The 27,795-nt window shown below is 50.2% G+C and overlaps 2 protein-coding genes across 10 annotated transcripts; both read left to right on the top strand.

Annotated features, from left to right (window-relative positions):
• The first annotated feature begins 573 nt into the window (after positions 1 to 573).
• On the top strand, positions 574 to 5,131 carry DHRS13 (dehydrogenase/reductase 13). Its single transcript, XM_081162239.1, has 5 exons — positions 574 to 829; positions 916 to 1,034; positions 2,037 to 2,160; positions 2,364 to 2,675; positions 4,002 to 5,131. Exons 1-5 carry the CDS (start codon positions 703 to 705, stop codon positions 4,436 to 4,438), a joined length of 1,119 nt encoding a protein of 372 aa, XP_081018365.1. The 5' UTR covers positions 574 to 702; the 3' UTR covers positions 4,439 to 5,131.
• A 58-nt stretch (positions 5,132 to 5,189) lies between these two features.
• Positions 5,190 to 21,735, top strand: FLOT2 (flotillin 2). 9 transcript variants are annotated; one of them, XM_081162227.1, is made up of 12 exons: positions 5,235 to 5,408; positions 11,398 to 11,479; positions 14,502 to 14,592; positions 16,610 to 16,700; positions 17,688 to 17,811; positions 18,260 to 18,378; positions 18,690 to 18,803; positions 18,905 to 19,024; positions 19,113 to 19,327; positions 19,738 to 19,921; positions 20,200 to 20,349; positions 20,463 to 21,735. In XM_081162227.1, the coding sequence occupies exons 4-12, from the start codon at positions 16,626 to 16,628 to the stop codon at positions 20,499 to 20,501; spliced, it is 1,140 nt and encodes a 379-aa protein (XP_081018353.1). In that variant the 5' UTR covers positions 5,235 to 5,408; positions 11,398 to 11,479; positions 14,502 to 14,592; positions 16,610 to 16,625; the 3' UTR covers positions 20,502 to 21,735. The 9 variants fall into 9 exon arrangements, with proteins under 9 accessions (XP_081018359.1, XP_081018351.1, XP_081018353.1 ...); XM_081162228.1 differs by having other exon boundaries at positions 5,250 to 5,427; XM_081162233.1 differs by lacking the exon at positions 14,502 to 14,592 and having other exon boundaries at positions 5,190 to 5,408.
• The last annotated feature ends 6,060 nt before the right edge of the window (positions 21,736 to 27,795 follow it).

Raw genomic sequence — 27,795 nt, 5'->3', positions numbered from 1 at the left:
ACCTGGAGGGGCTCTCAGCTACATGGACCCAAACACATAAAATGATGCACACATACACACAGGAACGCAGCCCTGGCCGGGTAGCCCAGTTGGTTAGAGCGTCCTCCCCATATGCCAAGGACGTGGGTTCCATCACTGGTCAGAAGGGAGTCAACCAATGAGTGCATGAACAGGTGGAACAACAAATTGATGTTTCTCTCCCTTCCTCTCCTAAAAGGAGAAAAACACAACATGAAGGGCAATCCCAGGGCCCATAGGCACATTACACACCCAAAAAAATCATTCACACGCACGGTATATGGTTGCATGTACAGACCTACAGGGCACTCCCAGGGTGCGGGTCACACATACATGCACCTAGAACGAATTCACGCAGGCACACACCTAGAGGGCGCTCCCAGGGCTCAAATGTACACACGCACCTAGAAGGTGTTTACACAAGCACACATCTAGAGGACGCAGATGGACCCCTAGGGGGCGCTCGCAGGGCCCACGCGCACACGCAGGCACACACACCCCTACCCTGCCTCCAGCCAGCCTCCGCCTCCCCCTCCGCCCTCCGGCCCCCGCCCCCCACCTCCGTCTCCCGAAGATCCTCCGGCGCGCGACGCCTTCCAAGCCAGTGCGGGGCCGATCGGCAGCTGCCAGGCGGCGATCCAGGGCGGCGCGGGGCCTGGGCGGGAGCCCGGAGGCGTGGCCGGCATGGAGGCGCTTCTGCTGGGCGCGGGGTTGCTGCTGGGCGCCTACGTGCTTGTCTACTACAACCTGGTGAAGGCCCCGCCGTGCGGCGGCGCCGTGAGCCTGCGGGGCCGCACCGCCGTGGTAACGGGTGAGTGCGGGCGGGCGGGTGGCGAGGAGGCCGGGCGGCAGGGGGTGGTCCCCCGGCTCAGCTAGGCTCGCGCCCGCCCTCCGCAGGCGCCAACAGCGGCATCGGGAAGATGACGGCGCTGGAGCTGGCGCGCCGAGGAGCGCGCGTGGTGCTGGCCTGCCGGAGCCGGGAGCGCGGTGAGGCTGCCGCCTTCGACCTCCGCCAGGTGAGGGAGGGTAGGGGTGGGTAGGACGGTGAACAGAGGACAGAGACGCCGGGACACAGAGAGGTGAAACAGAGTGGCTCCGGGGGATCCGGTCCCTGAGAGGAGAGTGCGACTCCGTTCGTTGCGGAAGAGGTGGTGCACAGCAGCTCTAGTCACAGAAAAAGCGCCCCAGACCCGGCTGGGCAAGGGGCTTCCTGAAGTAAATAATTGCTGTTCTAAGACGCTTAAGGATCCGTAGAAGTTACACTGATGAATGACAGTAGGGAAGGGAACAGCAGGGGGAACTGCATATGCAAAGGCCCTGAGGCAAGAAAGCTGGTCTGACTTAAGAAACTGAAAAAGAAAAGGAAAAAAGGTTTCATGAGGCTGGAGCATGAAAGAGTATGAGGGGGAAAAAGCAAAATGAAGGGATCAGGGCCAGGTTCAGGAGGCCCTTACAGACCTTATTGAGGAGCTCAGATTTTATAGGATGGGCAGTGGAGGTCCAATGAAGGGTCCTCAGTAGGCTTTCGACAATCTAGAATAGCCTTTTGGAACCAACCTTCAGTGGCTGTGTGGTACATAGACTGGAGGGAACAAGAGGGGTGAAAGGAGATCAATGAAAAGTCTGTCGTAGATTTTAGGGCAAAGCAGAGGGGACAATAATAATACAGTAATAGCAAATACCTACATAGTGCTGTGTGCCAGGGACTGTTCTAAGTATTTTACATATATTAACTCATTTAATCTTCACAACAACTGTATGAGATGGGCACTATTATGCTTCCCATTTCATAGTGAGAGAACTGAGGTCCAGAGAGTAAGTGTCTTTCCCAAGGTCACATTCTTGTAAAAGGCATAGTCAAGATTTACATCCAGAGTCTACACTCTTATCCACGTCATTCTAATGCATAGGGGCAGATCTTAGTCATAGTAGGAGGTAGACTCAGAATTTGGTGCCTGGGGAGGGGGGAGAGGAGAGAGGTGTCTGGTTGAACAAGCCCAGCCCTTGCTGCTCCACAGGAGAGTGGGAACAATGAAGTCATCTTCATGGCCTTGGACTTGGCCAGTCTGGCCTCCGTGCGGGCCTTTGCTACTGCCTTCCTGAGCTCTGAGCCACGGCTGGACATCCTGATCCACAATGCCGGTGAGGGGCAGCAGGCCCTGCAGGGGGGCAGGGGGGTGCTGGAGGCAGTCATCCCTTCCAGCCAGGTGTCCCTTCCAGCCAGGCATTGCTGAGGGTCGTGGACATGTGGGAAGGATGCCCCCTACTACCATCTCACAGATGGGGCCACCAAGGTCTATGGAGATCACTCCAGAGCAATTGCTCACACCTAGTCCCTGCCCCAGGGATCAGTTCCTGTGGCCGGACCCGGGAGCCCTTTAACCTGCTGCTGCGAGTGAACCACATCGGCCCCTTCCTGCTGACACATCTGCTGCTGCCCCGGCTGAAGACATGCGCCCCTAGCCGTGTGGTGGTGGTATCCTCAGCCGCCCACCGGCGAGGGCACCTCGACTTCACACGCTTGGACCGCCCAGTGGTGGGCTGGCGGCAGGAGCTCAGGGCATATGCTGACAGTAAGCTGGCCAATGTATTGTTTGCCAGGGAGCTCGCCAATCAGCTTGAGGGCACTGGCGTCACCTGCTACGCAGCCCACCCAGGTGAGGTCTGGCTCTCTGGCTGCTCTGCTTTGCTTTGCTTCCCTTTCCCCTATCCTCGCCCTGTCCTGTGCTCCCCTAGCCTCTCGTTGAGCTACAGAATCTCAGAGCAGGAAGGAAAAGTGGTCCAAAGAGAGACCTGTTTCTTGCTGATCTTGGAACCAGGCTCTTTGTCTGCGTTCCTGCTCTCCTACACATGCTTGGATGCTGACTACTGGATAGGGTATGGCCATGAATAAGGCCCAGGTTCTCACCCCACGGCGCCATCCATATGACTGAACTGACGATAATATGATGATAATGATGAAAGCTAATGATTTTTCATTCAAGAAGCATTTACTGAGTACCTACTATGTACCAGGCATTAATCTTGGTGCTGGAACATAGCAGTGAACCAACCAAAAGACCCTATCCTTGTATAGTTTACATTCTAGTTTAGGGGAGGGAGAGATCACTAGTAAATATATACAATGGCAGATGGGGATAAAATGCTGTGGAGAAAGATAAAACAGGTTAAGAGGAATATGAAATGACAGGACATATCTGAAAAGGTGACATTTGAATAGAGGCCTAAAGGAGATGAGAGAATGAATCATGTGGCCTTATGGGGAGAAGGGTGTAAAAAACAGATCAAAAAGCAAGTACAAAGGCCCTGAGGCAGAAGTGCCTGGTGTGCTTAAGAAAGTCCAGGAAGCCTAGCATGGCGAGAACAGAGTGAGATGTGGTGTAGAGATGGGCCGGGTCATCTAGGGTCTGGAAGTCCACTGTAAGCATTTTGGCTTTTAGTCCAAATGAGTTAACTGATGAATAACCCCTGCCTTTAGGGAACAGGTTACTGGATAACAAGATCTGTCCCACCCATATTACCATACTGCATTCTAAATTGTCATTGCCTGTGGCTCATCAGTAATTATAATAGTGACAATAATAATCACAACTAGTAATTACAATAGTAACAATAATAATCGCAACTAATCTTTATCCCATATCTCTAGTGTCCAAAAGAGTGGCTGGTCTACCATAGGTGTTAATAAATGTTTGCTGGTTAAACAAAGGAACTGGACTTGAGCTAGAAAAAAAGATGGAGATAGAATTGTACCACACAGGGGACACAGCATGGGCAAAATCTGAGAGATGTACAAGGAGTTTGGATGGAGAAGAGGCTTGCTGTTGGAAATGAGTGAGGTTACCTTGTAGGGGCCCCAAATGCCTAGTAAATACTACCCTGGTTTCCCTGGAACTAGACTCTGTTCCCCACTCCCTTCTAGCCCTTTTTTTCCTGGCCTTCACCCTCTGTCCTCCCCACTCCTTCCTTTCTCCTGTTTACAGGGCCAGTGAACTCAGAGCTGTTCCTGCGCCACGTTCCTGGATGGCTGCACCCACTTTTGCGCCCACTGGCTTGGCTGGTGCTCCGGACACCAGGAGGGGGTGCCCAGACGCCCCTGTACTGCGCTCTACAGGAGGGCATTGAGCCCCTCAGTGGAAGATACTTTGCCAACTGCCATGTGGAGGAGGTGCCTCCACCTGCCAGAGATGACCGTGCAGCTCACCGGCTGTGGGAGGCCAGCAAAAGGCTGGCAGGGCTTGGACTGGGGGAGGATGCTGATTCTGATGAAGACCCAGGGACCCCATCTTCTCTGAGGAGTCCCCACCCTGAGAAGCCCACAGTTTCTGAACCCTACCCCAGCCCTCAGAGCTCACCAGACTTGTCTAAGGTCACACACCGAGTTTGGGTTAAAGCTGAACCTGAGCCACAAGCCTCCTAACCCCCCGGGACTGGGATGCTTGCTATGGGACTTGGTGGCCCTTGAAAACCTTAGCAGTGTGCCAGTCCATGGGCTGGCCATTGAGGAGTTTGCAATTTTTACCTCCATGGTTACTTTCTGGGGCTTCAAGGTATGACCTGGACAGCTCTTTTTCTAGTGGAAAGGAGGAAATAATGGGCGGTTATTTCTTTCTGAGGATCACAGTAAGCCAAGTTTGAGAGGCTGGGTGTGTGTGTGTATGTGTGTGTGTGTGTACGCATGCGTGTAATATGCCAGACACTGCTCAGGAATTTGAATTTATTTCCAGGCCCCACCCTCAGTGATGCTGATCAGCTCTGGATAAGGGCCCAGGAATTTGTAATTTGATGTACTACCAATACTGAGAATTACCGAACTGAACCCTTTGCAACCGTGTAGCCAGATAGTTCAGTTATCCCCGTTTTTCAGAAACAGGCAGCAGAGGTAAGGGACTCGCCCAAGGTCTCACAGCTAGTGAGAGTAGGGACTAACGTCTGAACCCAGGCAGCCTGGCTCCAGGGCCGGCTGCTGTAAGGTGGCTGCTGAGGGTTGAGGCAGGGCAGGGCTGTTGTTATCCAGGCTCCCCGTGGGAGTAGAGGGACGCCTTCCCGGTGCTTTAGGGCTGGGCCCCCGCGACCCCGACCCGCGTGGTAATAAAGCGCGTAGACTACCGATGCTCCAGCGCCTCGCTGCCTCTCTCGCGGTGCCGGCCCCGCCCTCCGCGGCCCCACTTCCGGTGGGGCTGCGACCGCGGAGGGGCGCTGGCTAGCAGGCGGGCGGCCGCTGGGGGGGCGGAATTGGCTGGGCGCGGCCGGCGGTGCGGCCGGGTGCGGAGTGCGGGCCGCCGGCTGCTTGCGGTTCGGGTCTCTGCGGCCCCTGGGGGCCCTCCGTCCCGCCGGCACCATGGGCAATTGCCACACGGTGGGGCCCAACGAGGCGCTGGTGGTTTCAGGTGAGGGGCAGCGAGAGAGGTGGGTCTGGGGCGCCCGGTCCGGAGGGTGTTGGGGGCGGGGTGGCAGTGTGCCTGGGGAGGTGGATAAGGAGGGGTCTCGCGCTGGGGAGCGACGGGGAAGCGTAGGCCAGGGAAGGGCCCCGAGGGTGAAGGGCGGGGGCGCGGGGGCGCGGGGGGACGAGGTGGGGACACCGAGAGTCAGGCCCGATTCTGCTGCGCTCCGGGTGGCACCTGAGACCCTTCCAGGGGAGTCTCCTAGACTCACACTTTCGGTGCTCTGCGCCCTCCGCCACCCACCAGGGGCTCCTCCCCCACTGCGTGTTTTCCTCATGTTTTTCCTCTGCTTTCTCCGCCTCCCCTCTAGGCATGTTCCCTCTCCGTGGCCTTGCGGGGGGGGAGGGGGGCGGTGAAGCCGTGGGGTTCCGGGAGGGAGAGGAACAGCGGTCTGGCTGAATTCCAGCGCCCGGGACTGGGGGTGGGTCGCGCAGCTCTGCGGAGCAGGTGCCTATCGGGGAAGGGGCCTGAGACACAGATCATTTCAACGGGCACTGTTAGACCCGTTAATCCCTGGCAGGCTGAGGCTTGCCGGGGTTTCCAGGCATTGCGCTCTGGGGAGATGCGGGTGCGGCCTCTACAGGTTGAGAAACACGTTTCTGGGTTGTGCTGCTCCTGTTGCAAAATGCTGCGGGTTCCAGGATTTCTGTGAGCTTAGGTGGGGCTTGTGGACTGCAGTATTGGGAAAGGGAGAGGTCTTTTGACTTAAGGCTGCCTTTTGAATTGTATATTTGGATTTCTTGGGAGGTGGCTGAAGCCTTTAAAGGCACCAGTTTGTACAGCAGCTCTGGATTGCAGGTGCTAGGAAAGATCCGTGGTTCCTGATAGCTTGGAGGCCTCATGTCTTACTTTCCACTCAATGCCGATATTAAACCTGTGTGCAGTTTTAGAGCTGTCTACGGAAGTAGGTAGAAGCAGGTAGGCTAAGCCAGGTATTGTAGCTGCCCACCCTAGGGGAAGATTGATAAGTCCACTGAAAACTTTTACCCCAGAACATGGCCTCTGGCACAGTCTGGATCTCAAAATCAATCTCTCCTCTGAGATAGGAAATCCGCACTCCCTGATCAGGATCTTACTCCTGTGGGGGAAATAAGATACTTCACTTTCCTAAAGACCTGAGATAGCCTTGGGATCAGGAGGGAGATCCCCAGAGAATGCTGAGGCCAAACTTGCACCTACCTCTGTAAGACTTGGTCCAGTCTTCCAGCCCCCCACTCCTAAAGAAGGCTTTTAGAATCCAAATCTGCATTTTGTTTTTCTTTTTTCATTTCTTTGTTTCTTAATAGACTTTTTAGAAAGAGAGGGAGAGAGAGAGATTGATTTGTTGTTCCACCCATTTGTGCATTCATTGGTTGATTCTTGTATGTACCCTGACTGGGGATCGAACCCAAAACCTTGGTTTATTAGGACATTGCTCTAACCAACTGAGCTACTCGGCCAGGGCATACTTTGTGTTTTTTTTGTTTTTTGTTTTTTTTAAATATATCTTTATTAATTTCAGAGAGAGGAAAGGAGAGGGAAAGAGAGAGAGAGAAACATCAATGATGAGAGTCATTGATCAAGCCCGCAACCCACGCATGTGCCCTGACTGGGAATCGAACCCCGATCACCTGGATCCCAGGTCCACGCTCAACCGCTGAGCCACGCCCGGCCGGGCAGGGCATATTTTGTTTTTCTTGTGGAGTTTTCTTTCTGGAAGCCTGGAGTCTGAGCTTAGGAGACAAGCTCCAATCTTCTTTGAGAGGGGTGAGAGGAACCCCTGAGATGGGCTGATCTGTACCTTCCAGGTGCCAGAAACCTGGTCGTCTTGCCAGAGACCCATGCAGTGCTAATTTGGAAGCTATTTTAGGGGTCGGAGAGGAGGCCATGCTGAGAATTGAAGGCGCTGGAGTCAAGGAAAGATGAGATATAAGAGGAAAAGATGATGCCTAGCATAATAGTACCTTGGGATTTGAGATGACCAAACTGAGATGCAGCTCCCTCTTGCACATGGACTTGCAGGAGAACAGAGCAACTACTCCCAGTCCTGCCCAACCTGGTTGCTTGGGCCTGTATCTAAGCCCAGGGGCACCTCACTAAGCCCAATTTCAGAAGAAGGATGCTGATATATCTCATGGTCATCTTTTTCACCTGAGAAGTCTGGAGGTTCTTCTGATTATCTAACCTTCCTCCTCCATTCTATAATATAAAACCTTTTACTCTATTTCTATGTGGGGATTTTAAAAGGGAAATCCAAATACGTACACCTTTCTCCCATCTCCATAATAGGTCAGAGGTTCTTAACCTGGGAATTGTGGATAGAATTTAGAGGTCTGTACATTTGGATGGGGAGAAAAGTGCATTTATATTTAGCATCTCCTAGGATTATGAATGTCAGTGACAGTCGCGATGGTATTAGCAGATATTTTCCTACCACAGTACATTTGTTGTAATACCTTAAAAATCATTTATATTCATCACTACTTTGAAATTAAGCTGGTTATTAAATCTACCATAGACCTTATTATTAAATGTATTATAGTGTCACACATATTACTGTGTATTACATATCACACTATGCCACATATTTGGTTGTTTTAATATTTTGATAACTTTTAATATAATTTGTTTCTTATGAATTTTATTTTATGCCTTTATGAACATTCCAGCATTGCTGGACTACTAAGGGTATTTGTGGCTCAAAAAAAGGCTAAATGCCCCTTGTAGAGTATGGTCTTCTGTACTAACAGGAGGAAGGAGGTAGAAGAGGAAGGGCAAGAAGGGAAGGGAATTTTCCTGAGAGGACAGAATGTGCTTAGGGAGGGGCTCAGAGAGGGGTAGAGGTTATCTAGGGATGTTTTAACTTTCAGGTCTCAAGACAGTAGGAGCTAGGGCAGGCAAGGAAGGGGCACCTAAATGTCCTCTTCAGGGAGTGGTGCTCAGACTCAGTGTGACCAGGAAGCTGGGAGGAAGATGCCTTGCAGAAGAGGAGGCTGCTGGGGACAGGGCAGTCTGGCAATCCCAGCTTCCTGTTGTTGCTACCCCTGGGAACCTGGCCATGTTGCCCTTGGCCAAGGCCCAGCTTGAGCTGTGGCAGCCTGCTCCCAAGGTCAAAGACTAAGTTAAAAGGTAAAGGGTGGACATCCCTCCAGTCCCCCCTCCAGGCCTCCCCTTAGCCCACCCCACCACTATCACCTCCTCCGCCAGCACATTGAGAAATGCCCTGGAGCTGGCTGGAGGCAGTGGTGCCCCAGCCCCCACCAGGCCAGGAGAAGTGAAACAAGCTGTGATTTTTGACCCTCTTCCAGTTTCACTGGATCCAAGATGGTTTAGGTTACAGATTGACTGCTTGTCCTTAGAGGCCTCCCATACCCCAGTCCCCAGGGCCGAGAAGCCCGCAATAGCTTCCATTGAACAGCCAGCAGCCCTGTGAACAGGTATTTTCAGTACAAGGAAACAGAGACCTAAGACTCCTCTTCCTACCCCTACTCACAGGTGGGCTGATCTCTGCTCCCTGGGCCTCTGGCCCAGCTACTTGCCCACTATGCACAGCAGCAGCCCCAGGAAACTGATTTGGCAGTTTAGTGAGCAGTCTCAGATGGCAGTTCTTGAACCTGACAGGCCCTCTGCATTCCTGGAGACTTTGTTCCTTCGCCTCCACTCATCCAAAACTTCTCTCCAGTTTGAGTTTCTCTCCGTTGTCTGTTTTGGTTGCGGGCTTCACCACCCACCCAAACCCAGACTGTAGAGCTACACCAACATGGTATCCGCTAGCCACATGTGGCAACTTCAGTTTAAATTAAATTAAAATTCACTTCCTTAGTAGTATCAGCCACATTTCAAGTGTTCAGTAGCCACCTGTGGCTGGAGGCTGCCATGGTTCACAGTGCAGCTATAGAACATTTCCACTCACACAGAAAGTTCTCTAGAAGTTATCCCCCATCAGCCACTGCAAGAGGCTTCTACCCATTCTCTCTAACCCCAGTAGCTTCCTACTTATGCAAAGTAGTGTTTCTAAAATGTAAATCTAATTTTGTCACTTCCCAGGTTTTTAAAAAATTTATTGATTTTTGAGAGAGAGACAGAGAGAGAGAAGCATCAGTTTGTTGTTCCAATTATTCATTCATTGGTTGATTCAGTGCCCTGAACTGGGATTGAACCTTGGCATATAGGGATGATGCTCTAACCAACTGAGCTACCCTGCCAGGGCTTGTTGCTCCCAAGTTTAAACCCCTATGTGGCCCCCCATCACACACACACACACACACACACACACAGCCTCTTTTGGCCTGATACCTGAGACACTCTGTGATCTGCCCCTCCCCTACCACCACCTTGTTCCTTGCTATGGGTCCTCATAGACACTGTAACTCAACTACAGGAAACTATCCCTGACCCTTGACCTTGGGAGGCAATACCCAAAGGCTTTCCTGAAAACTCCAGTTTGTGAACATGGAAATGATGGCACCCACTGACTTCTTTCCAAATCACATTTCCTGTGTTTTGTTTTTTTTTAATATACAAATCACATTTCCTTTGAATCATGTTTCCCGTACATTTCTTTGCACTATAAAGAGCGAACTTCCCCTCTGGCTTTTACAAAAGTTTTCTTGAACTTGAGTAATTTTGGCATTTGCTGGAAGGTTCACAACAAGAATTTCAGGAATTGATTTTTCTCATTTTTCTGTACAGCGAGCATGCGGAACATGTCCACAGCATGAATCTGAGTCCAGGCCAGATTCAACATTCTGTTTAGTTACTACATAGTTTCTAGGGCCACTTTCCTTTTTTTAATATATCTTTATCAATTTTAGAGAGAGGAAAGGAGAGGGAAAGATAGAAACATCAATGATGAGAGAGTCATTGATCAGCTGCCTCCTGCACGGCCCAACTGGGGATTGAGCCTGCAACCCAGGCATGTGTCCTGACCAGGAATCTAACCACAATTTCCTGGATCCTAGGTTGATGCTCAACCACTGAGCCATGCCAGCCGGGCTGTTTTTATTGATTTTTAGATAGAGAGGAAGGGAGAGGGACAGAGAGATGGAAACATCAATGAGAGAGAAGCATCATTTATCAGCTTCCTCCTGCACACCCCCACTGGGGATCCTGGGGATCAAACCCACAACCTGGGCATGTGCCTTCACTAAGAATCAAACTGTGATCTCCTGGTTCATGGGTCAATACTCAACCACTGGCCAACACTGGACAGGCTTTATTTAAGATTTTTTTATTGATTTTTAGAGAGAGTAAGGGAGAGAAACATGGATGTGAGAGTGAAAATCAATCGGCTGCCTCCTGCATGCCCCCAACTGGGGATCTAGCCCTGATCAGGAATCGAACCAGCAACCTTTTGGTGCACAGGATGATGCCCGACCAACTGAGCCACACTGGCCAGGGCAATACTCCACTTCTTTGTTAAATGAATGTGTGAATGAAAGATGAAAGCTTGCCCGGCTGGGCGTGGCTCAGTGGTTGAGCATCAACCTAGAATCCAGGCGATCGGGTGTTCGATTCCCAGTCAGGGCACATGCCCGGGTTGTGGGCTTGATCAATGACTCTCTCATCATTGATGTTTCTACCTCTCTCTCTCCCTCTCCTTTCCTCTCTCTGTAATCAATAAAGATATATTAAAAAAAAAAAAAAAAAAAAAGAAAGATGAAAGCTTTTGCTGCTCTCTCCTACCCATTGACCTCTTCTGTTCTCCAAAAGCACTTACATTCTGACGCACTCTCATTGGATAGCCTCCTTTTTATGCAAATTGCCTGTCTACCAAACTAGATTCCAAGACCCTTAAGGGCATGTCTCTCATTTATATGTAACCTCAGCACCTGGCACCCAAGAGTAGGATTTGTTCCGTGTCCAAGCAGGTAAAGACCCAGGGTTGCTGTTGGAGGGATGAGGGTAGACAAACCCAAGAGCTGATGGACCAGCAATGTTTTGCTTTGTTCTCCAGGGGGCTGTTGTGGTTCGGACTATAAACAGTATGTGTTTGGCGGCTGGGCCTGGGCCTGGTGGTGTATCTCCGACACTCAGAGGTAAGGGCCTGGGGGTTCAGGGAAGCTGGCATCCTGGCGGGCAAGGGAGAAAAGGGCTTCCAGCTTTCCCCATTCACCCCACAGATCAGCTAGAGCATCTCCCACTTGCTACATTTCATTGTGGGGGTGGGGGCCTCCAGAGAAGCAGACAAAATGGGTTGCACAGGGATGCTGGAGGTCTGTGCATGGGACCTCCTCCTTAGTGGGTGTGCTTAGTTCTACTGGAGGCATCACTTCTGTCCCAAAGAATTCAGGGTCCTGCCCAGGCAGGATTCTAATGCCCTGATTCTAGCTGAGTTAATCGTGAAGCCTTAATTAGACACCCTGTTCAAATGGGTCTAGGGAGGGAGGAAAGGCTGAAGAGACCCCTTACATGGACCCTCACCTTTACAGGCCCTGGGACAGTGCAAGCAGGAGCTGAATAGCAGAGAATAGACATACAGTCTGAAGTGGCTTTTTTGATAGCAGTGGGTTAGAGACGGGTGGAGATCTAAGGAATTTTAGTGCCATGGTAAGCAAGGCCGGTCTGGACTTCCTCAGTCGGTGTGGAAAGACTAGAGGAAGGGATATTTCAGCTCCTCCATCAGGCTCTACCTGCTGGCTCCTCCAGAGTCCCTGGCAGGGCCAGATTTGACCTGGATCTTTCCTGCCACCCTCGCTGCCCACCCAGGAGAAGATGAGGCATGCCAGGCACCATCACCCCCTTCCTGACTATAGATCAGGGGAGGAGCCCAGATCCTTCCAGGCCAGGACCCAGGCAACAAGTACAGCAGAGCTGTGAAGGTGTAAGCATGTGGGGGGCAGGAGGTATCATCCTGAAGGGGAAGTGATGGAGATTCCATTGGAAATCCCCCTTCACCCCAGCTCCACCGGTCAACAGAGAGCAGTCCCATGGCTGCACTAAGTTGTCAGTGCATGGGGTTCTAGGGAGTCTGAAGGTATCAGCTGGGGTCAGGGGCATGGGGAGCATGTCACAATTTTTTAATTTCACTGATTGCCCAGTAACCTCTTCCACTCTCCCATCTCTCCCCTCACTTTGCTCTGCCCAAGTGGGATCCTAAGGGACTCTTCTGGCCCAAGGCCAAAAGTGTCAGGAAGTAATCAATACTGGGCACAGCTTTCTCTCAGGAGGCTCCGAGGCAGTCTTGAGTGGGCCAGTTGGCCTGTCAGAAACCACGGATTGTTTTCTCCAGGGACACTGCCGCCCCACCCCTCATGCCATGCAGTCCTGGGACAACAGAGTATCTTGTCCAAACACCTCAGTGTACAGCTAGGCCCAGAGAATTTGCGACTTGCCCAGAGACCTAACCTGCATGGGCTTCCACTGCTTCGGCAACAACTCTGCAGCTCTTTGTCCACATTCCTGGTCCCCCACTCCTGCTTCTTGCTTCAGGGAACAGCCCCTAGACAGAGCCAAGCTTCTCTGACAGCAGATTTGGAAGTGAGGGGTGGAAGACCTTGTACCTTGTCCTAGGAAACTGATCTTACATTCCAGGCTCAGCATTCTCCCTCTGGTCCCACTTGCTAAGCAGTCTGAGCCTGCAATCCCTCTCCTTCTTGGGCCCTGTTCTGGGGGCAGCCCCTTCCCCAGCCCCTAGCCTGCTTGGGGGATATCTCTACAAGCTGAGGCCTTTATTTCCCCAGGGTAGCAAGAGCCTCTCGGATCAGAGGAGAGGCTTCTAACCCAGCCTGGATCCTTAGTCTCCTTTTGGAGGTACTTTTCACAGCTGTCCTACATGTCAGCCATTCTCAATGTCAGCTGTTCTTCTCCAGGCTCAGAGAAGTCCCTTCTGCTGCACTTTGCTGCCACGTCCTGTATTATCATGTGGACCGCTCTCTCCTTACCTGAGCGATTCCTCCACCTCTCGCATCTGAGCTGCAGCCTCCCGTCTTCCCTCCTTCCGTCCCTCCTTCCTTCCCACCCTCTCTCCTATCTCCCTCTCTCCTCCTTCCCTAGAAGAGAGCTCGGTGGGTTACTGGCTGAGCCAGGTCTAGAGTCCTCTCAGGCCCAAGGATGGTAGTGGTAGGGGCTTGAAAGAAAACAGCCTTTGCACATCTGCATGGCCGGAGCCTGCAGGGGTGGCAGATGAGAGTTAAGGTGAGGGTTTCCCAGCACCCCAGCCCACCTGCTTCTGCTCCTCCAGCCTCAGTGTCTGTCCCCCCTTCCTCTGGTCCAAGGAAACCTTCCACGCTGTCCACAGCCTGGCCTCTGCCTAGACCACTGCCCTATACACATTCACGCACACATGCTTCCCTGGGGAGGCCCAGCTAGGGTGGGCCAAGTAGCTTCGAGGCGCCTTGTTTTCTTTGTCATGACTCTTTTCTGCCTGTGCCCAACATTGGAAATTCCAAAGTGAATTGCTCTGTCATCTCCCAATTTTCCCTGTGAATATTCTGGCAGGGACACACTTTCTCCCCCAGCCTTCCTTAACACCCCTACCCCCACCCCCAAGTCAAAAAATCCAAATTTTTCTTTGGGCTTTTCTGGCCCTAAGTTGCCTTCTTAGTGATAGTAGCACAGACTTTGAGGATGTGTGCCCCAAGCAGGATTTGGTATTTGTTGTGGCTCATTAATCCTCAGAGTGACCTCCCCCTCCCAAGTTTTGGAAACACAGGTTTGCCTGTGTGTGGAGTGTGGAGTTGAGGCTAAGTCTCCCAGATCATGCCAGAAATCTCCGGAGGAACTGGTGGTGAGCAACCCACGTGCCCTGTGCACAGGCCTCCTGACCTCAGATCATAGGTCCAGGGCATCAACAGGCTTTTTTCCTGTTAACCAGCAGCAACTCCTTGGAAGAGTATGGGGCATAGAGAAGAGACCCAGAGGCCTTAGGCCAGCAAGGGGATGTCTCTGACCCCCTACAGCCCTAGGCTGAGCTGGCACTGGGGGGCTAAAGTATGGAGAGCAACCCTGCCCCCAGGCATCAGGCATCGATGCTTATCTGGTAACCACTGTGTGTGTTTGCTGTGTCCCCTCCTACCCCTTCCTGTCCCTACCTCTCCCTACCCCCTGGCTGCTCCTCAGACTGTCTCTGGAGGTTATGACCATCCTGTGTCGCTGTGAGAATATTGAGACGTCGGAGGGGGTCCCGCTATTCGTAACAGGGGTTGCACAGGTAATAACCCACCTGCTTCCTCCTCTGTGTCTAATCTCTCTTCCTGCCCTGTGGGGCCTGGCAGGCAGGAGCCGGATAGACTTCCCTGAGAGTGTGTCTCTCTCCCCTCTGTTCCCACCTATGCTGCTCTGGGATAGAGCCCTATAGATCCCCAGCTCCCTTGCCCTCACCCACTGGGGCTGCTAGTGGGGAAAGAACAAGGGATTCGGGAAGCTCTGTCAAAGTCTGCCAGTTGGTGTCCTTGGATGCCAAGCCTAAATTGGGAGTAAGTTAAGGCAGAAGACACAGGCCCTTATGTGGCAGAGCTAGGCTTTCTGGGTCAGGCGGGTCCAGTCCTATCTATAGCTGATAAAGTCCTAGTTCTCCAGGTACCACAGAGCCCCTTACTAGCCTCTTCTCTAGGCTGACATCCTAGTGTCAAGCCCCATCGTCCCTGCAAGTCCAAAAGATGGGTCCCTTGGGGAGTTCTATTCACCCAGCCCTGTGGCCCCCTTCAATCTCCTTGACAGGCCTGAGCAAAAAGAGCCTTGGCTGTTCCCTGCCCCTAATTCTTTGTTGAGAGGCCTTTGAGCAGATCTCTTGTCACTAGGCTTCAGTTTTCCCACCTAGAAATGGGGAGACTCATGCCCTCTCTCTGCCTTGTAGGGATATTGGGAAGGCAAGTAAAACAGTATGAGGGCACTGTGGGATTTTAGGAAAAGAAGTGCTAGAGAAACCCAAGCTTTATTAGGAATACAATTCCACTTTGCAAAGCAGGTGACCTGGTGTCTCACCCTTCATTACAGTGCAACGTAGCTAACGAGATTCATTCTGAGACCAGGGCATTTAATAACCTTGTAATGTGCAGGTTCCCATCTTCACCAGCTCTCAGTCCCAGGCACTGTAAATGCAGTGAATATCAGAAAGCTCCTGTCCCTCAGATCCTGAATACTGGTGGTACCCCAGGCTAGAAGAAACCTGGGTGTCATCTTCCCCTCCCCTTCCTTCTGCATGGCATTGCCCTTCAGCCTTTTCAGGCAAAAACTGTACCACCGCTTCCTTCCTCACCCAGCCCGCCATCTCTAATTGGGAAGGGAACTGACCCATCTCATTTGCCCCTTGTAGCCATGGGAGGGCAGGCTTCCGTGCAGAGGCCTGAGAAGCTCGGAGCACTTTACGTGGAATGGCCAGGGCCCTGGCCTCCCTCAACATCCTGTCTAAAGCAGCCCCATCCGCCTCTAAATCCACTACTCTATGTGAAATAACTGCAAATGCCTAATCCCTTTTAAGCTGGGTGATGTGGACCTTTGAGGCCTCAGATTGTCTAAGCAGAACACGTCTTTCTATTACTCCTTGGCCAGGAAGTTCTAGTGTGGTCCCATTCCCAACTTGACTACCTGGGCCCAACCCCAGAGGGCAGGCAGGTGGAGAGACCAGGCAGGGCTTCCCTGGCAAGGGGCAGATGTAGAATCCCCTCCGTCTTGGCCCAGCAGTGGGCATACTCCCTGCTGGCCAGGCTACCAGGCAAAGCTTTTTAGGCAGCCTCCTGGGGCACCCTGAAGTGCTGAGTAGACCCAGGGAACAGGTGAGGGGCCCTGGAGAAGGTTCACATGGCACCCATGGACAACCTACCCAGTGCAGCCTGGAGTACCAGCACTTACTTGCTATCCAGGGATGTACACATACAGCTACTGCTGGACTCTCCGCACCCTCCCCCAGGCCAGGCCACCGCAGCCACTTCTCCCTTTCCTTTCCCCACTCTTTAAGCCAAGCTGATTTCAGCAGAGGGCATGTGTGTACATGGATAGTACACTCACACTCCTTCTCCTGGAGGCACCTGCACCACCCTGCCCTGACCTTCCCACCCACCCCCTTCACACATACTTCCAGCTACAACTCCTTGGGGAGTCCTCCCCGCCCTTCTCTGTGACAGAACCCCTGGCCAATCCCAGCCGGAGCAGTGAGGTATTGGACACTTTCCCCACACCCCAGACCCTGGGCCCCCAGACCCATGCCCCTGTTTTGCATTTCTTGGCAGGATTTCCCTAGAGATTATGACGTTGCAGCCCCGCTGCGAGGACGTAGAGACGGCCGAGGGGGTAGCTTTAACTGTGACGGGTGTCGCCCAGGTATAGTAACTCAGCAGCCCTGCGCATGACCATTGAGCTGCCTCGTCCTGTGCTGGGATTTGGGGGGGAGGAGAAGACAGCAGCCAGGGGCAGTCTCTCTCCAGCACCCCTGCCCCTGTCCCCCCCTTCCAAAAGAGGGTCATCGCCACTGGAACGTGCTCTCTTGGCCCCTTGGCCACCCAGCAGAACTAACAAACACCCCTTTTCTCCTCAGAGGGCCCGCGAGGGACAGAACCAGTGCTGAGGACTCCTGTCTCACTAACCCCACCCCATTCTTTGCAGGTGTTGGAAATGCCAAGCCCCAGAATCCGGGCCTTTCCCTGTTCCCTGGGTAGGGGCTAGAGGTGTGGGGACCAGAAGGTGAGGCCATGTGAGGCAGGCTCTGGAGTCAGAGACTGTGTTATATTCTCAACTTGGTGCCTGGGTGAGGGGCTTCCCGCCCTAGTCCACCACTCAACTTCACAGGGCAAAGAGATTCAACAGTGTTGCAGGCATCTGGTGAGGGGGTTGTTGGTTTAGTCCCTTGGTAAGGAAAGGCAGGAGGATGCCAACCCTGGGTATCACCCCCTGGACCTGTTCCCTGCCCCATCTAGGCTCTCTTTCCTAGTCTGTCTGTCTCTGTCCCTATTGGTCATTGTCCTTTTTGCATTCTCTGCCCCTCATTCTTCAGGTCTCCCACCTGCAAGGGAGGAACTGGCTAATGAGGGAACAACAAGTGGACTGGGGTGGGGGGAGCCCCACATGCCCAGGAGAAAGGCCATGTCAGGGCCTGATGCTGCCAGTGAGGATGAAATTTCTCAGTGTGAGAATTCTTACGTGCTGTCCCCACTAGAGGCCTCAGACAAACTCCACCCCTTGCCCCCGCCCCTAGGCCTCCAGGTCTGAAAAAGGAGGGGAGGGACATAGCCACCATCCTCCACACCTGGGTCTGGGGCCTCCATCTGCCTCCCTCCAGCCTGGTTCAGGTGCTTCTGTGACCACTGGCAGGTGAAGATCATGACGGAGAAGGAGCTTCTGGCCGTAGCCTGCGAGCAGTTCCTGGGCAAGAATGTGCAGGACATCAAGAATGTCGTCCTGCAGACCCTGGAGGGACATCTGCGCTCCATCCTTGGTGAGACCCTGTCCAGCCCAGGGACCCCTCTGCTGCCTTCGAGGAGCATCACAGGGTCCCCAAGCCAGGGCCAGGGAGGGGTGCAGGGTGGGGCACAGGGGTCTCAGGCCCACCGAGGTTTCTAGATGAAAAGCTGAAACATTTTTTCTCAAGTATTTCAGAACTTCATTCAGGTGACTTGAGTGAAAGGGAGGGCATTGGGATGGGGGTTGGGGGTGAGGGGCTGCCAGCCTGATCAGGCACCTAGTGCTGCTTAGAATACTTTTCTTTACCCAGCCTGGACTCCGCAGAAGGAGGCTTGGCGCTAAGCACTGTTAAGAAGAAACCTGGGAGACCCAGCTCAGACTGCAGAAGCCATGCATATACTCAGACCTCTACTTGCATGCCTTTTCCCTTTCCTAGCTGGCTAAGTCCCTGGGGAGCCAGCCCATGATCCTTCTGTCCCCAGGGACCCTGACCGTGGAGCAGATTTACCAGGACCGGGACCAGTTTGCCAAGCTGGTGCGGGAGGTGGCAGCCCCTGATGTTGGCCGCATGGGCATCGAGATCCTCAGCTTTACCATCAAGGTGTGGTTGATGGGAAGGCTCTAGCCCCTTGTGACCATCTGGGAGTGGGGGGCTTGATAGGAGGGGAAACCTGTGTGCTTATAATTGTTCTTAGGAAGCCCTGGCCAGGTAGCTCAGTTGGTTAGAGCATTGTCCCAATATGCCAAGGGTGCGGGTTCGGTCTCCAGTCAGGGCACATATAAGAAGCAACCAATGAATGCATAAATAAGCAAAATAACAAATCAATGTTTCTTTCTCTTGCAAATTAATAAAAAAATTTTAAAAAAACAAAACTGTTCCTAAGGATGACTCCTCCTTCCTTCCTTCCCCAGGATGTGTATGACAAAGTGGACTATCTGAGCTCCCTGGGCAAGACACAGACGGCTGTAGTACAGAGAGATGCTGACATTGGGGTGGCTGAGGCCGAGCGGGATGCAGGTATCCGGGTATGTGGACTTTCCTTTCTGCCTCCAGGGACAGGGAACTCAGGGGTGGTGGGACCATGGTTTCTCAGAGGACCCACAGCACCTGCCCCTTTCGCTGTCAGGAAGCTGAGTGCAAGAAGGAGATGCTGGACGTGAAATTCATGGCAGATACCAAAATCGCTGACTCTAAGCGAGCCTTCGAGCTGCAAAAGTCAGCGTTCAGTGAGGAAGTTAATGTCAAGGTGAGAAGCCATACGGCACCCAGGTTGGGGCTCAGGGCTCAAGACTTGGCGACTAGCCTCTGACATACTGACCACACTTCTGCCACAGACAGCTGAGGCCCAGCTGGCCTATGAACTACAAGGGGCCCGCGAGCAGCAGAAGATCCGGCAAGAAGAGATTGAAATTGAGGTGGTGCAGCGTAAGAAGCAGATTGCAGTGGAGACGCAAGAGATCCTGCGCACAGACAAGGAGCTTATTGCCACGGTGCGCCGCCCAGCCGAGGCAGAGGCACACCGCATACAGCAGATAGCCGAGGGCGAAAAGTAAGTGCTGCTGGGTGCCAGGGGCTTGGACATTAGTTAGGCTCCTCTGCTATGCACGCACTCCCTCCACTCTGCTCACCACAGTTTAGAAGCCAATTCTCCTCCATCCTGCTTCTCACTGTGAAGAACACGGACTTACTGTTATTCGAACTAAATTAGATAAAGGAGGTTCAAGGGCCTGGTATGGTGTTTGGCACAGAGGGCGTCCTGGTTAATCCCCTCTTTCATTTTCTGGGAGCCCATAGCCTCTCCCTGGCCAGAGGCAGAATGCCAGGTCACCCCCCTTCACTGGTCCCCCACCTCTGATTCCACCTTCCAGAGCAGAGGGCTTGAGGGTTTGCTGGCCCCCAGGCAAGGCTTGAGGAACCCCTGGTACTTTCCTCTAATCCTCCCCACCTGGACTCTTTCAGGGTGAAGCAAGTCCTCTTGGCTCAGGCAGAAGCTGAGAAGATCCGAAAAATCGGTGAGGCAGAGGCAGCAGTCATCGAGGCAATGGGCAAGGCAGAGGCTGAGCGGATGAAGCTCAAGGCTGAGTCCTACCAGAAATATGGGGAGTCAGCCAAGATGGCCTTGGTGCTGGACGCCCTGCCCCAGGTGAGGCTCCCATCCAAGGCTAGGACTAGCTGGGCACATGCAAGAACTTCTCTGGGCCTTGTCAGGAACACAGCCACAGGCTGGATAGAAGAATTAAATGGGGAAGTATTTGGTAGGGGGAGGAACCGTACAACAGGCACTCAGACTATGGCTTTCAAATAAGGCCACCCAGGTTGTTCTGGGGTTTAGGTGAGAAGGAGAAAAGAGGGAGAGATGCTGGACAGGGCAAATGGGCAGAGTCAGAACCAACCAAGCTCTGCTCCTACCCAACCACCTAGATTGCTGCCAAAGTCGCTGCTCCACTGACCAAGGTCGATGAGATTGTGGTCCTCACCGGAGACACCAATAAGGTAACATCAGACGTGAACCGACTGCTGGCCGAGCTGCCTGCCTCTGTGCATGCCCTTACAGGCGTGGACCTATCCAAGGTGTGTACTTTGCTCGCTGTGATGGAATTGCCTGGGTAGCCCACTGGACTGACCCAGGTGGAGCAGTTGTGGACCCAAGAACTGTGGCCTCATGGCATCTCCCATCCTTGCAGATACCCCTGATCCAGAAGGCCACTGGTGCACAAGTGTGAACCCACACCTTCAGCCCGCTCCTCCCTCCAGCGCCTGTTTGAATACTGCAGGAACAACGGGAACGTCACTGACTCTGGTGCCTTATTTTGTAGGGACCAGAAGTTCTGCGTGTTCAGGCCCTCTCCAGCTGTCTTCCCTTCTCTCCCATCTCTGTCTCCTTCCTCTCCCCCACCCCATATCCTCACTTTCACTGCCATATTCATCTGGTGTGTCTCTTCCACCCTCATCTTCCTGTACATATGTCTCTTCTTTTGCTCTCCCTTTCTCCTCCCACCCACCCTTTACACACATCATGTAATTTAAGCTGAAGATGTTTATTATAATCACTGTCTGTGGGGGGTGGCCCTGCTGCTCTTCAGAATCCTGGTGCCTTGAAGTTCTCTGTGCATTTGTCTGTCCTCCCTGTGGCCCTGGCCAGACCTCAGCATGGGTGCAGGGGGTCTGGGTAGAATGGCCACCTGCCCCTCTCCTGGCCTGGTGTTTCGAGCCCTGAACCCTACCCTGGGAAAACCCCAGCCTCACTCATTCTAGCCCTTCTAGGCCTAGGTAGCAGTGGCCTACAGACCCAGGCCTTGGCCGTCACCCCTCCCCAGCCCCAGGCCTGCTCTCATACCTTACCTCTCTCTCCCACCCCAGGGGCACAGAAGCAAGGCCTCCTGTCTATTAACAGCTCTCTCAGTTGACTACTGCCTTAGGAGGCCCCTGCTTGTGCTCAGGGAAGTCCACTTCATGGACATGTCTCTGTTAGGTGGAGTGAGGCTTGGTCCCAACTCTGCTAAGCCTTTCTGGGATCAGGGTCTAACCCTTTTGGGGACTAGAATGTCTGTAGACCCTCTTCCTGCTAGGGCTGCACTGTTCTGGATATTAGGCCTGGCCCTTCCAGAGGGCAAGGCTATGCCAACCCTGTACAGAATGGAGTGCTGTAGACTAGCCAAACTCTATACTCCTTGTACCATCTTTCTTCCTGGCCAGAGTGATAGGATTCTAGCCATGGGGAAACAACCCAGTATGCTGTCTCCTTGCCCTAGTGGAGGCAGAAAAGCCCAGGGGCCAAGCACCCAAGGAGTGCTGTGGGTGTCTATGGTCCCAGTCTCCCACCCCTCCCCTGGGCCCTGCCCCAGCCTGTGTAGCTGTTCCTGCATGTGGATGCTGCATGTTTGGTCTGGGGCTTGGATGCTGCACTGCCCCACTGCCTGTCCCTTCTGGTAAAATAAAGATCTGTTATGCCCACGCCCTTTATTGTGTTTTCCGTGAGGGGAGAGACTGGGACAAAGAACCAACCAGATCCCTCTCCCATACATACCGTCAGCCTGAAGGCTATACTTTGCCTGTATTTCCCCACCCTAGCCACTGGGGGGAGCATCAGCACACTTGCTCCCCGTGTAGTATCCTGGAGCAGGGCGGCCATTGGCCCAGCTGCTGAGCTAGACCTGACCTGGCTCCATGGCAGGCAGAGGATGGAAGGGGCTCTCTTGGATTTAAATTTTATCTCTTTTGTTTATTACCTAGGTTATCTCAGACAAGTAACTTCATCTTTCTGGGCTTCAATATTATTCATTTTACAAATTTATCTAACACTTGCCAAGTTCCAGGCATTGTCCTAGATGTTGGGGAGACTGCAATGAACAGAACAAATCCATAGCTTTTAGAGCTTACACCCAGGTGGGGGAAATGAAATAAGAAAAGTTAAATACATATACAATATGTTAGGTAATGGTGTGTGCTAAGAAAGAAAATAAAACTCTGAAAGAACAGGAGGTTCGGGAGGGTGTTGAAATTTCAGGGTGTTGAAGGAAGACCTAACTGAGAAAATAAAGGTTAAAAACTACCTATATTGTAAAACAATTTCTCTAATGAATATATTGCTTATTTTAAATTCCAAAGGTAGCATCTAAAATAAAAACATTTTTCAACTACAAAAAAAGTAAAGGAATGAGCAATGCAGATACCTGAGAAGAGCTTCCTAACCAAAGACCCCCCAAGGTGGGAGTGTGGCAGGATCAAAGCACAGCAAGGAGGTCAGTGCGCCTGCAAGTGATGAGTGAATGAGCAGCAGGGAGCGCGGCAGTAGATGAGGTCAGGATGGGGATGTGGAATCTTAATGGGGCACATTTTGGCTGATACTCAGATGGGAAACCACTGAAGGGTTTTGAAAGAGGAGTAATGTGATCTGACATATCTAAAAGGATCATTCTAAGCACAGCCACAATTCAAGGGAAAAAGAAGAATCTTTTCCCAAAATGGCACGGGAACAACTGAGTCTGTGTGGGGAAAAATTTAATCACAATCCCCACCTTACTCCATATACCAAGACTAGTTTGAGATGGGTCATAGACCTAAAGTGAAAACTCAAACCATAGAGCTTAGAGAATAATGGTAATGTTTTTATGACCTTGGCATAGGCAAGATTTCTTAGTGGGGGAAAAAACACAAAAAAACTGATTAAAGATAAAATTGATAAATTGGATCATCAAATTAAGTCTGTTCATCAAAAGAAACTTTAAAAAAAAACCTAAACTTTTTTTTTTTTTAATATATCTTCATTGATTTCAGAGAGAGGAAAGGAGAGAGAGAGAGAGAGAGAGAGAGAGAGAGAGAGAGATACATCAATGATGAGTCATTGATTGGCTGCCTCCTGCAGGCCGCCAACTGGGGATCAAGCCTGCAACCTGGGCATGTGCCCTGATCGGGAATCGAACCATGATCGCCTGGATCCTAGGTCGATGCTCAACCACTGAACCACCCTCAGCCGGGCAAAAAAACCCTAAACTTAAGAAAATGAAAAGGCAAGCACAGTCAGAAAAAATATTTACAATACATATATCTGACAAAGTACTCAAATCCCATATACAAGAAGAGCTCTGACAGGCCCAGCCGGCGTGGCTCAGCGGTTGAGCATTGACCTAGGATCCAGGAGATTGTGGTTCCATTCCCGGTCAGGGCACATGCCCAGCTTGTGGGCTCTCCATCCCTTGTCGGGGGCCTGCCATAGGCAGCCGATCAATGACTCTCTCATCATTGATGTTTCTATCTCTCTCTCTCCCTCTCCCTTCCTCTCTCTGAAATCAATAAAGATATATTTTTTTTAAAAAAGGAGAGCTCCTACAAATCAATAATAGCAAGACAACCCAATAAGAACATTGCTCTAAACATGTTGCTAAGAGCAGAATTGAAGAGGGGTAAGGGAGGCAGCAGGGAGACCAGCTGCTTCTCACCAGTATTGCAATAATATAGGTGAAATATGATGGTCACTTGGACCAATGGGGATCGTGAGAAGCACTCAGATTGTGTATATATTTTGAACTAAACAGAGTTGCTGACATACTGGGTATGAGAGAAAAAAATGAAATAAAAAATGCCTCCAATATGCCATATCCATGAATTTGAAGACTCAGTATTGCAAAGATATCAATTCTCCCAAACTGGTCTATAGGTTCAATACAATCCCAATCAAAATCCCAAGAGATTTTTAATTGACTAATTATGGACAATTGCTCTTGGAGCCTGCCAGCTCTCTTTCCCTCTCTGAGAGTGTACTTTCGCTTTAAGGGGCAGTTCCTCTTCCAGCCGAGCCTGCCCACTCTCTCTCCCTGAGAATGTACTTCTGTTTTAATAAATCTTGCCACTGCCGCTTGAACTCCTTAAAAAAAACTAATTATGAAAGTTATAGGGAAATGCCAAAGGACCAAGAATAAGAGAGAGACTTGAAAAAGAGCAAAGTTGGAGAATTTAACTATCAGTATCAAGACTTAAAGTTCTAGTCATTAAGACAGTGTGCTTGATATTGGCACACAGTAGGCCAGTGGGATAGAATGGAGAGTCCAAAAATAAACCCACACTTGTTTTATGACAAGAGTGGCAATGTAGAGCTACGTGGAAAGAACAATCTTTTCAATAAAAGATACTGGATATCTGTGTTGGGGGAAAAAATGGTTCTTAGCCCTGAACTCACATTGTACACAAAATCAATTCCAGATGGATTGTAGATCTAATGTGCAAAGTAAAATAACAAAACATGTAGAAAATAACAATATGTTCCTGACCTTAGGGCAAGCAAAGATTTTTAAAAACAATATGAAAATAACTACAAAAGAAAAAATTAAGACACATTAATCTCCAGGGAGTTATGCTACGCAAAATAAAAGGCCAATCCCAAAATGTGACATACTATATGATTCCATTCATGTAACTTTATTTTTAATTGCAGTAAAATATACATAATAATAGACAAATCATAGACTCAAGCCCTACACAGACTGGCCAAAGGATATGTGAAGACATGTTTGGAAGACTGTATTTTGCAAAGATAGTGGCAACAATATCTTCTATTTCACCTGTTCCTCTTACAATGTGACTGACAGTCCCAATTAGAGGTAGAAGCTATGCCCCCTTCCCTTGAAACTGAGTGGACTTTTGTGACTGTCTGGGTCAGTAAAATATGGTAGAATTGATGCCATGTGACTTCTGAGGCTAGATCATGACATGTAGCTCCTGCTTTATTAATTGGAATACTGTCTTTAAGCCTTCAACCACTATGCAAGCAGTCTGACTGTTCTGAGGTCACTGTGCTATGAGGAAGCCTGAGCAGAGAGACACATAGATAGTCCCTGAGCTACATGAAGAGAGAGAGATGCCTGGCCTGCCCCCAGTTCCTCCAGCCCCATCTGACTGCATCTGTATGAGGCCCCAAGCCAATTCTACCCAGTCTACCTCCTGAAATCCTGACCCCAAAACTGTGAGGGATAGTAAAAGGACTGTCAGTTTAAGCTTCCGTTTTTGGGGATGATTTCTTACACAGCAATGGATAATGGGAATAACATGCATAACTTCATTAGTCATCAGGGAAATGCAAATTAAAACCAGTCTGAGATATCACCACACACCCACCAGAATGACTAAAATGGAAAAGAGTAACAATATCAAGTGGAAGTGAAGATGTGGAGCGATTGGAACTTCCATACACTGCTGGTAGGAATGTATACCAGCACAGCCACTTTGGAAACCTGTTTGACAGAATGTAGTTCAGCTGAACATAACATAGGCTTTGGCCCAACTGTTCCACTTCCAGCAGAAATACACATACATGTATGCACAAGAATATTCATAGCATTATGAATAATGGCCCCCAAATTCAAACAACCCAAATATTCATGAATGGTAGAATGAATGAAGTGTAGTATATTCAGGATATTAAATACTACACAGTAGTCCTGGCTGGGTAGCTCAGTTGATTAGAATGTCCCAATACACCAAGGTTGCAAGTTTGATCCCCAGTCAGGGTACATACAAGAAGCAACCAATGAATGCATAAATAAGTGGAACAACAAATCGATGTTTCTCTCTCTCTCATCAATCAATAAATAAGAATTTAAATAAATAAGCACTACACAGTAATGAAAATAAATTACTGATACATGCAACAACTTGAATGATCTCACAATGTTGAGAGAAAGAAGCCAGATAAAAAAATAATGCATTATGTATCAGTCCATTATATAAAGTCCAAAAAAGAAGGTAAAGCTAATCTATGGCATTAGAAGTCAAGATAGAAGGTCACCTTTGGAAGGGAAGAGGGTCATGATTGAGAGTGGGCACAGGAGAGAGAACACAGGAGGCTCCTGGGAATGTCTGGGAACTGGGAATGTGCTGGTAACATTTTCTTTCTTGATCCAGGTGATTGTTACATGGGTGTGTTCACTTTGTGATAATTCACTTATGAGTCATGTACTTTTTGAATGTATGTTGTACTTCAATAAAAAGTTAACTCAAAAGTAAATTGCCACATGGAATATTACTTGGCTATAAAAAAGGAATGAAATCTTACTATTTCTGATGGCGTGGATGGACGTAGAGGGTATTATGCTAAGCAAAATAAGTCAGAGAAAGACAAATACCATATGATTTCACTTATATGTGGAATCTAAAGGACAAAATAAATGAAAAAACAAAATTGAAACAGATTCTTAGATATAGAGAACAGATTGATGGTTGCCAGAGAGGAGGGAGGTAAGGGGACTAGGTGAAAAAGATGAATGGATTAAGAAGTACAAATTGGTGGTTACAAAATAGTCATAGGATGTAAAGTACAGCATAGGGAATATAGTCAACATTATAATAACTGTGTATGGTGCCTGGACTGGAAATACCGGGGCACCGATGTAAAGTATATGATTATCTAACCACTATGCTCTACACCTGAAACTAGTAGAAAATAATATTGAATGTAAACTGTAGTTCAGAAATAAGATTAGGGGTAGAGGGGGGTCAATGGGGATAAAAAGGGGACATCTGCAATACTTTCAACAATAAAGGTAAATTTTAAAAAATAATAAAAGCCCTGCCAGGCATGGCTCAGTGGTTGAGTATCAACTTATGATCCAGGAGATCACGGTTCAATTTCCCGTCAGGGCACATGCCTGGGTTTCGGGCTCAGTCCCCTGTAGGGGGCATGTAGGAGGCAGCCAGTCAATGACTCATCATTGATGTTCCTCTCTCTCTCCCTCTCCTTTCTTCTCTCTAAAATCAATAAAGACATATTCAAAACACAAAAAAAATCTGCCATTAAAAATTAAGAAAAATAAAAATTTAAATAAATAGCCCCAGGGTTTTGGGTCTGTCTGGAAGAATGAAGTTGCTATTTACACACACGGGAGAAAATAGTTGAAGGAGCAGATACGAGGTGGAATCAGGACCTCAGATTGGGACATGTTAAGTCTAAGGTGCTTATTTGAGAAATTGGCAAGTAGGAGATTCACTCTACAAATTAATTTGGGAGAGAGGGAGAGGCTTGGCCTGGACACAGGGATTAGGGAGCCACCAGTGTATAGATAGTATTTAAAGCTATGAGACAAGATGAGATCAACAAAGGAATGAATGCAGGTAACAAAGAGGCTCAAGGATTGAGCCTGGAGCTGTGTATAGTCGGGGATATTATAATGACTAAATGACAGTTCATGTTAGCATCAAGCATGGCGCTTTGTGAGCACTTAGCATGTAATTAGCTGATGTTATTTGCTTGGTGACTAGCTTACAAAGCCCTCTCACAGGCATTTCTTTTTGTAATTTAAATTTTTCCCCAGCAGATTACTGAAATGACATAGATGTTGTACACATTTAATCCATAAGTCAACCCTGTGAAAAAAGCTACTGCCCTCTATTTTATAAAATGAGGAAACTGAGAAGCATGGAGTGAAGGAACTTGCCCAAGGTCACACAGTTTCTGAGCCAGAACCAGGACTGGAAGCCAGAATCTGAGGTTCCTGCTTTTTTTTTTTTTTTTAATTTATTGATTTT

Source organism: Miniopterus schreibersii (assembly GCF_964146895.1).
Source record: "Miniopterus schreibersii genome assembly, chromosome: 16".
NCBI lineage: Eukaryota > Metazoa > Chordata > Mammalia > Chiroptera > Miniopteridae > Miniopterus > Miniopterus schreibersii.
Note: the sequence above shows the minus strand (reverse complement) of the source record. Positions and strands in the feature narration are given on the sequence as shown.

What these genes read in the sequence shown, in the direction of transcription:
- DHRS13 (XM_081162239.1), top strand. Translation starts at nt 703, where the DNA reads ATGGAGGCGCTTCTGCTGGGCGCGGGGTTGCTGCTGGGCGCCTACGTG. An exon ending in CATCCTGATCCACAATGCCG is followed by an intron (nt 2,161 to 2,363) that starts GTGAGGGGCAGC and finishes TCCCTGCCCCAG; the next exon opens with GGATCAGTTCCTGTGGCCGG. An exon ending in CTGCTACGCAGCCCACCCAG is followed by an intron (nt 2,676 to 4,001) that starts GTGAGGTCTGGC and finishes TCCTGTTTACAG; the next exon opens with GGCCAGTGAACTCAGAGCTG.
- FLOT2 (XM_081162233.1), top strand. Translation starts at nt 5,360, where the DNA reads ATGGGCAATTGCCACACGGTGGGGCCCAACGAGGCGCTGGTGGTTTCA. An exon ending in ACATCTGCGCTCCATCCTTG is followed by an intron (nt 17,812 to 18,259) that starts GTGAGACCCTGT and finishes TTCTGTCCCCAG; the next exon opens with GGACCCTGACCGTGGAGCAG. An exon ending in TGCTGGACGCCCTGCCCCAG is followed by an intron (nt 19,922 to 20,199) that starts GTGAGGCTCCCA and finishes CCAACCACCTAG; the next exon opens with ATTGCTGCCAAAGTCGCTGC.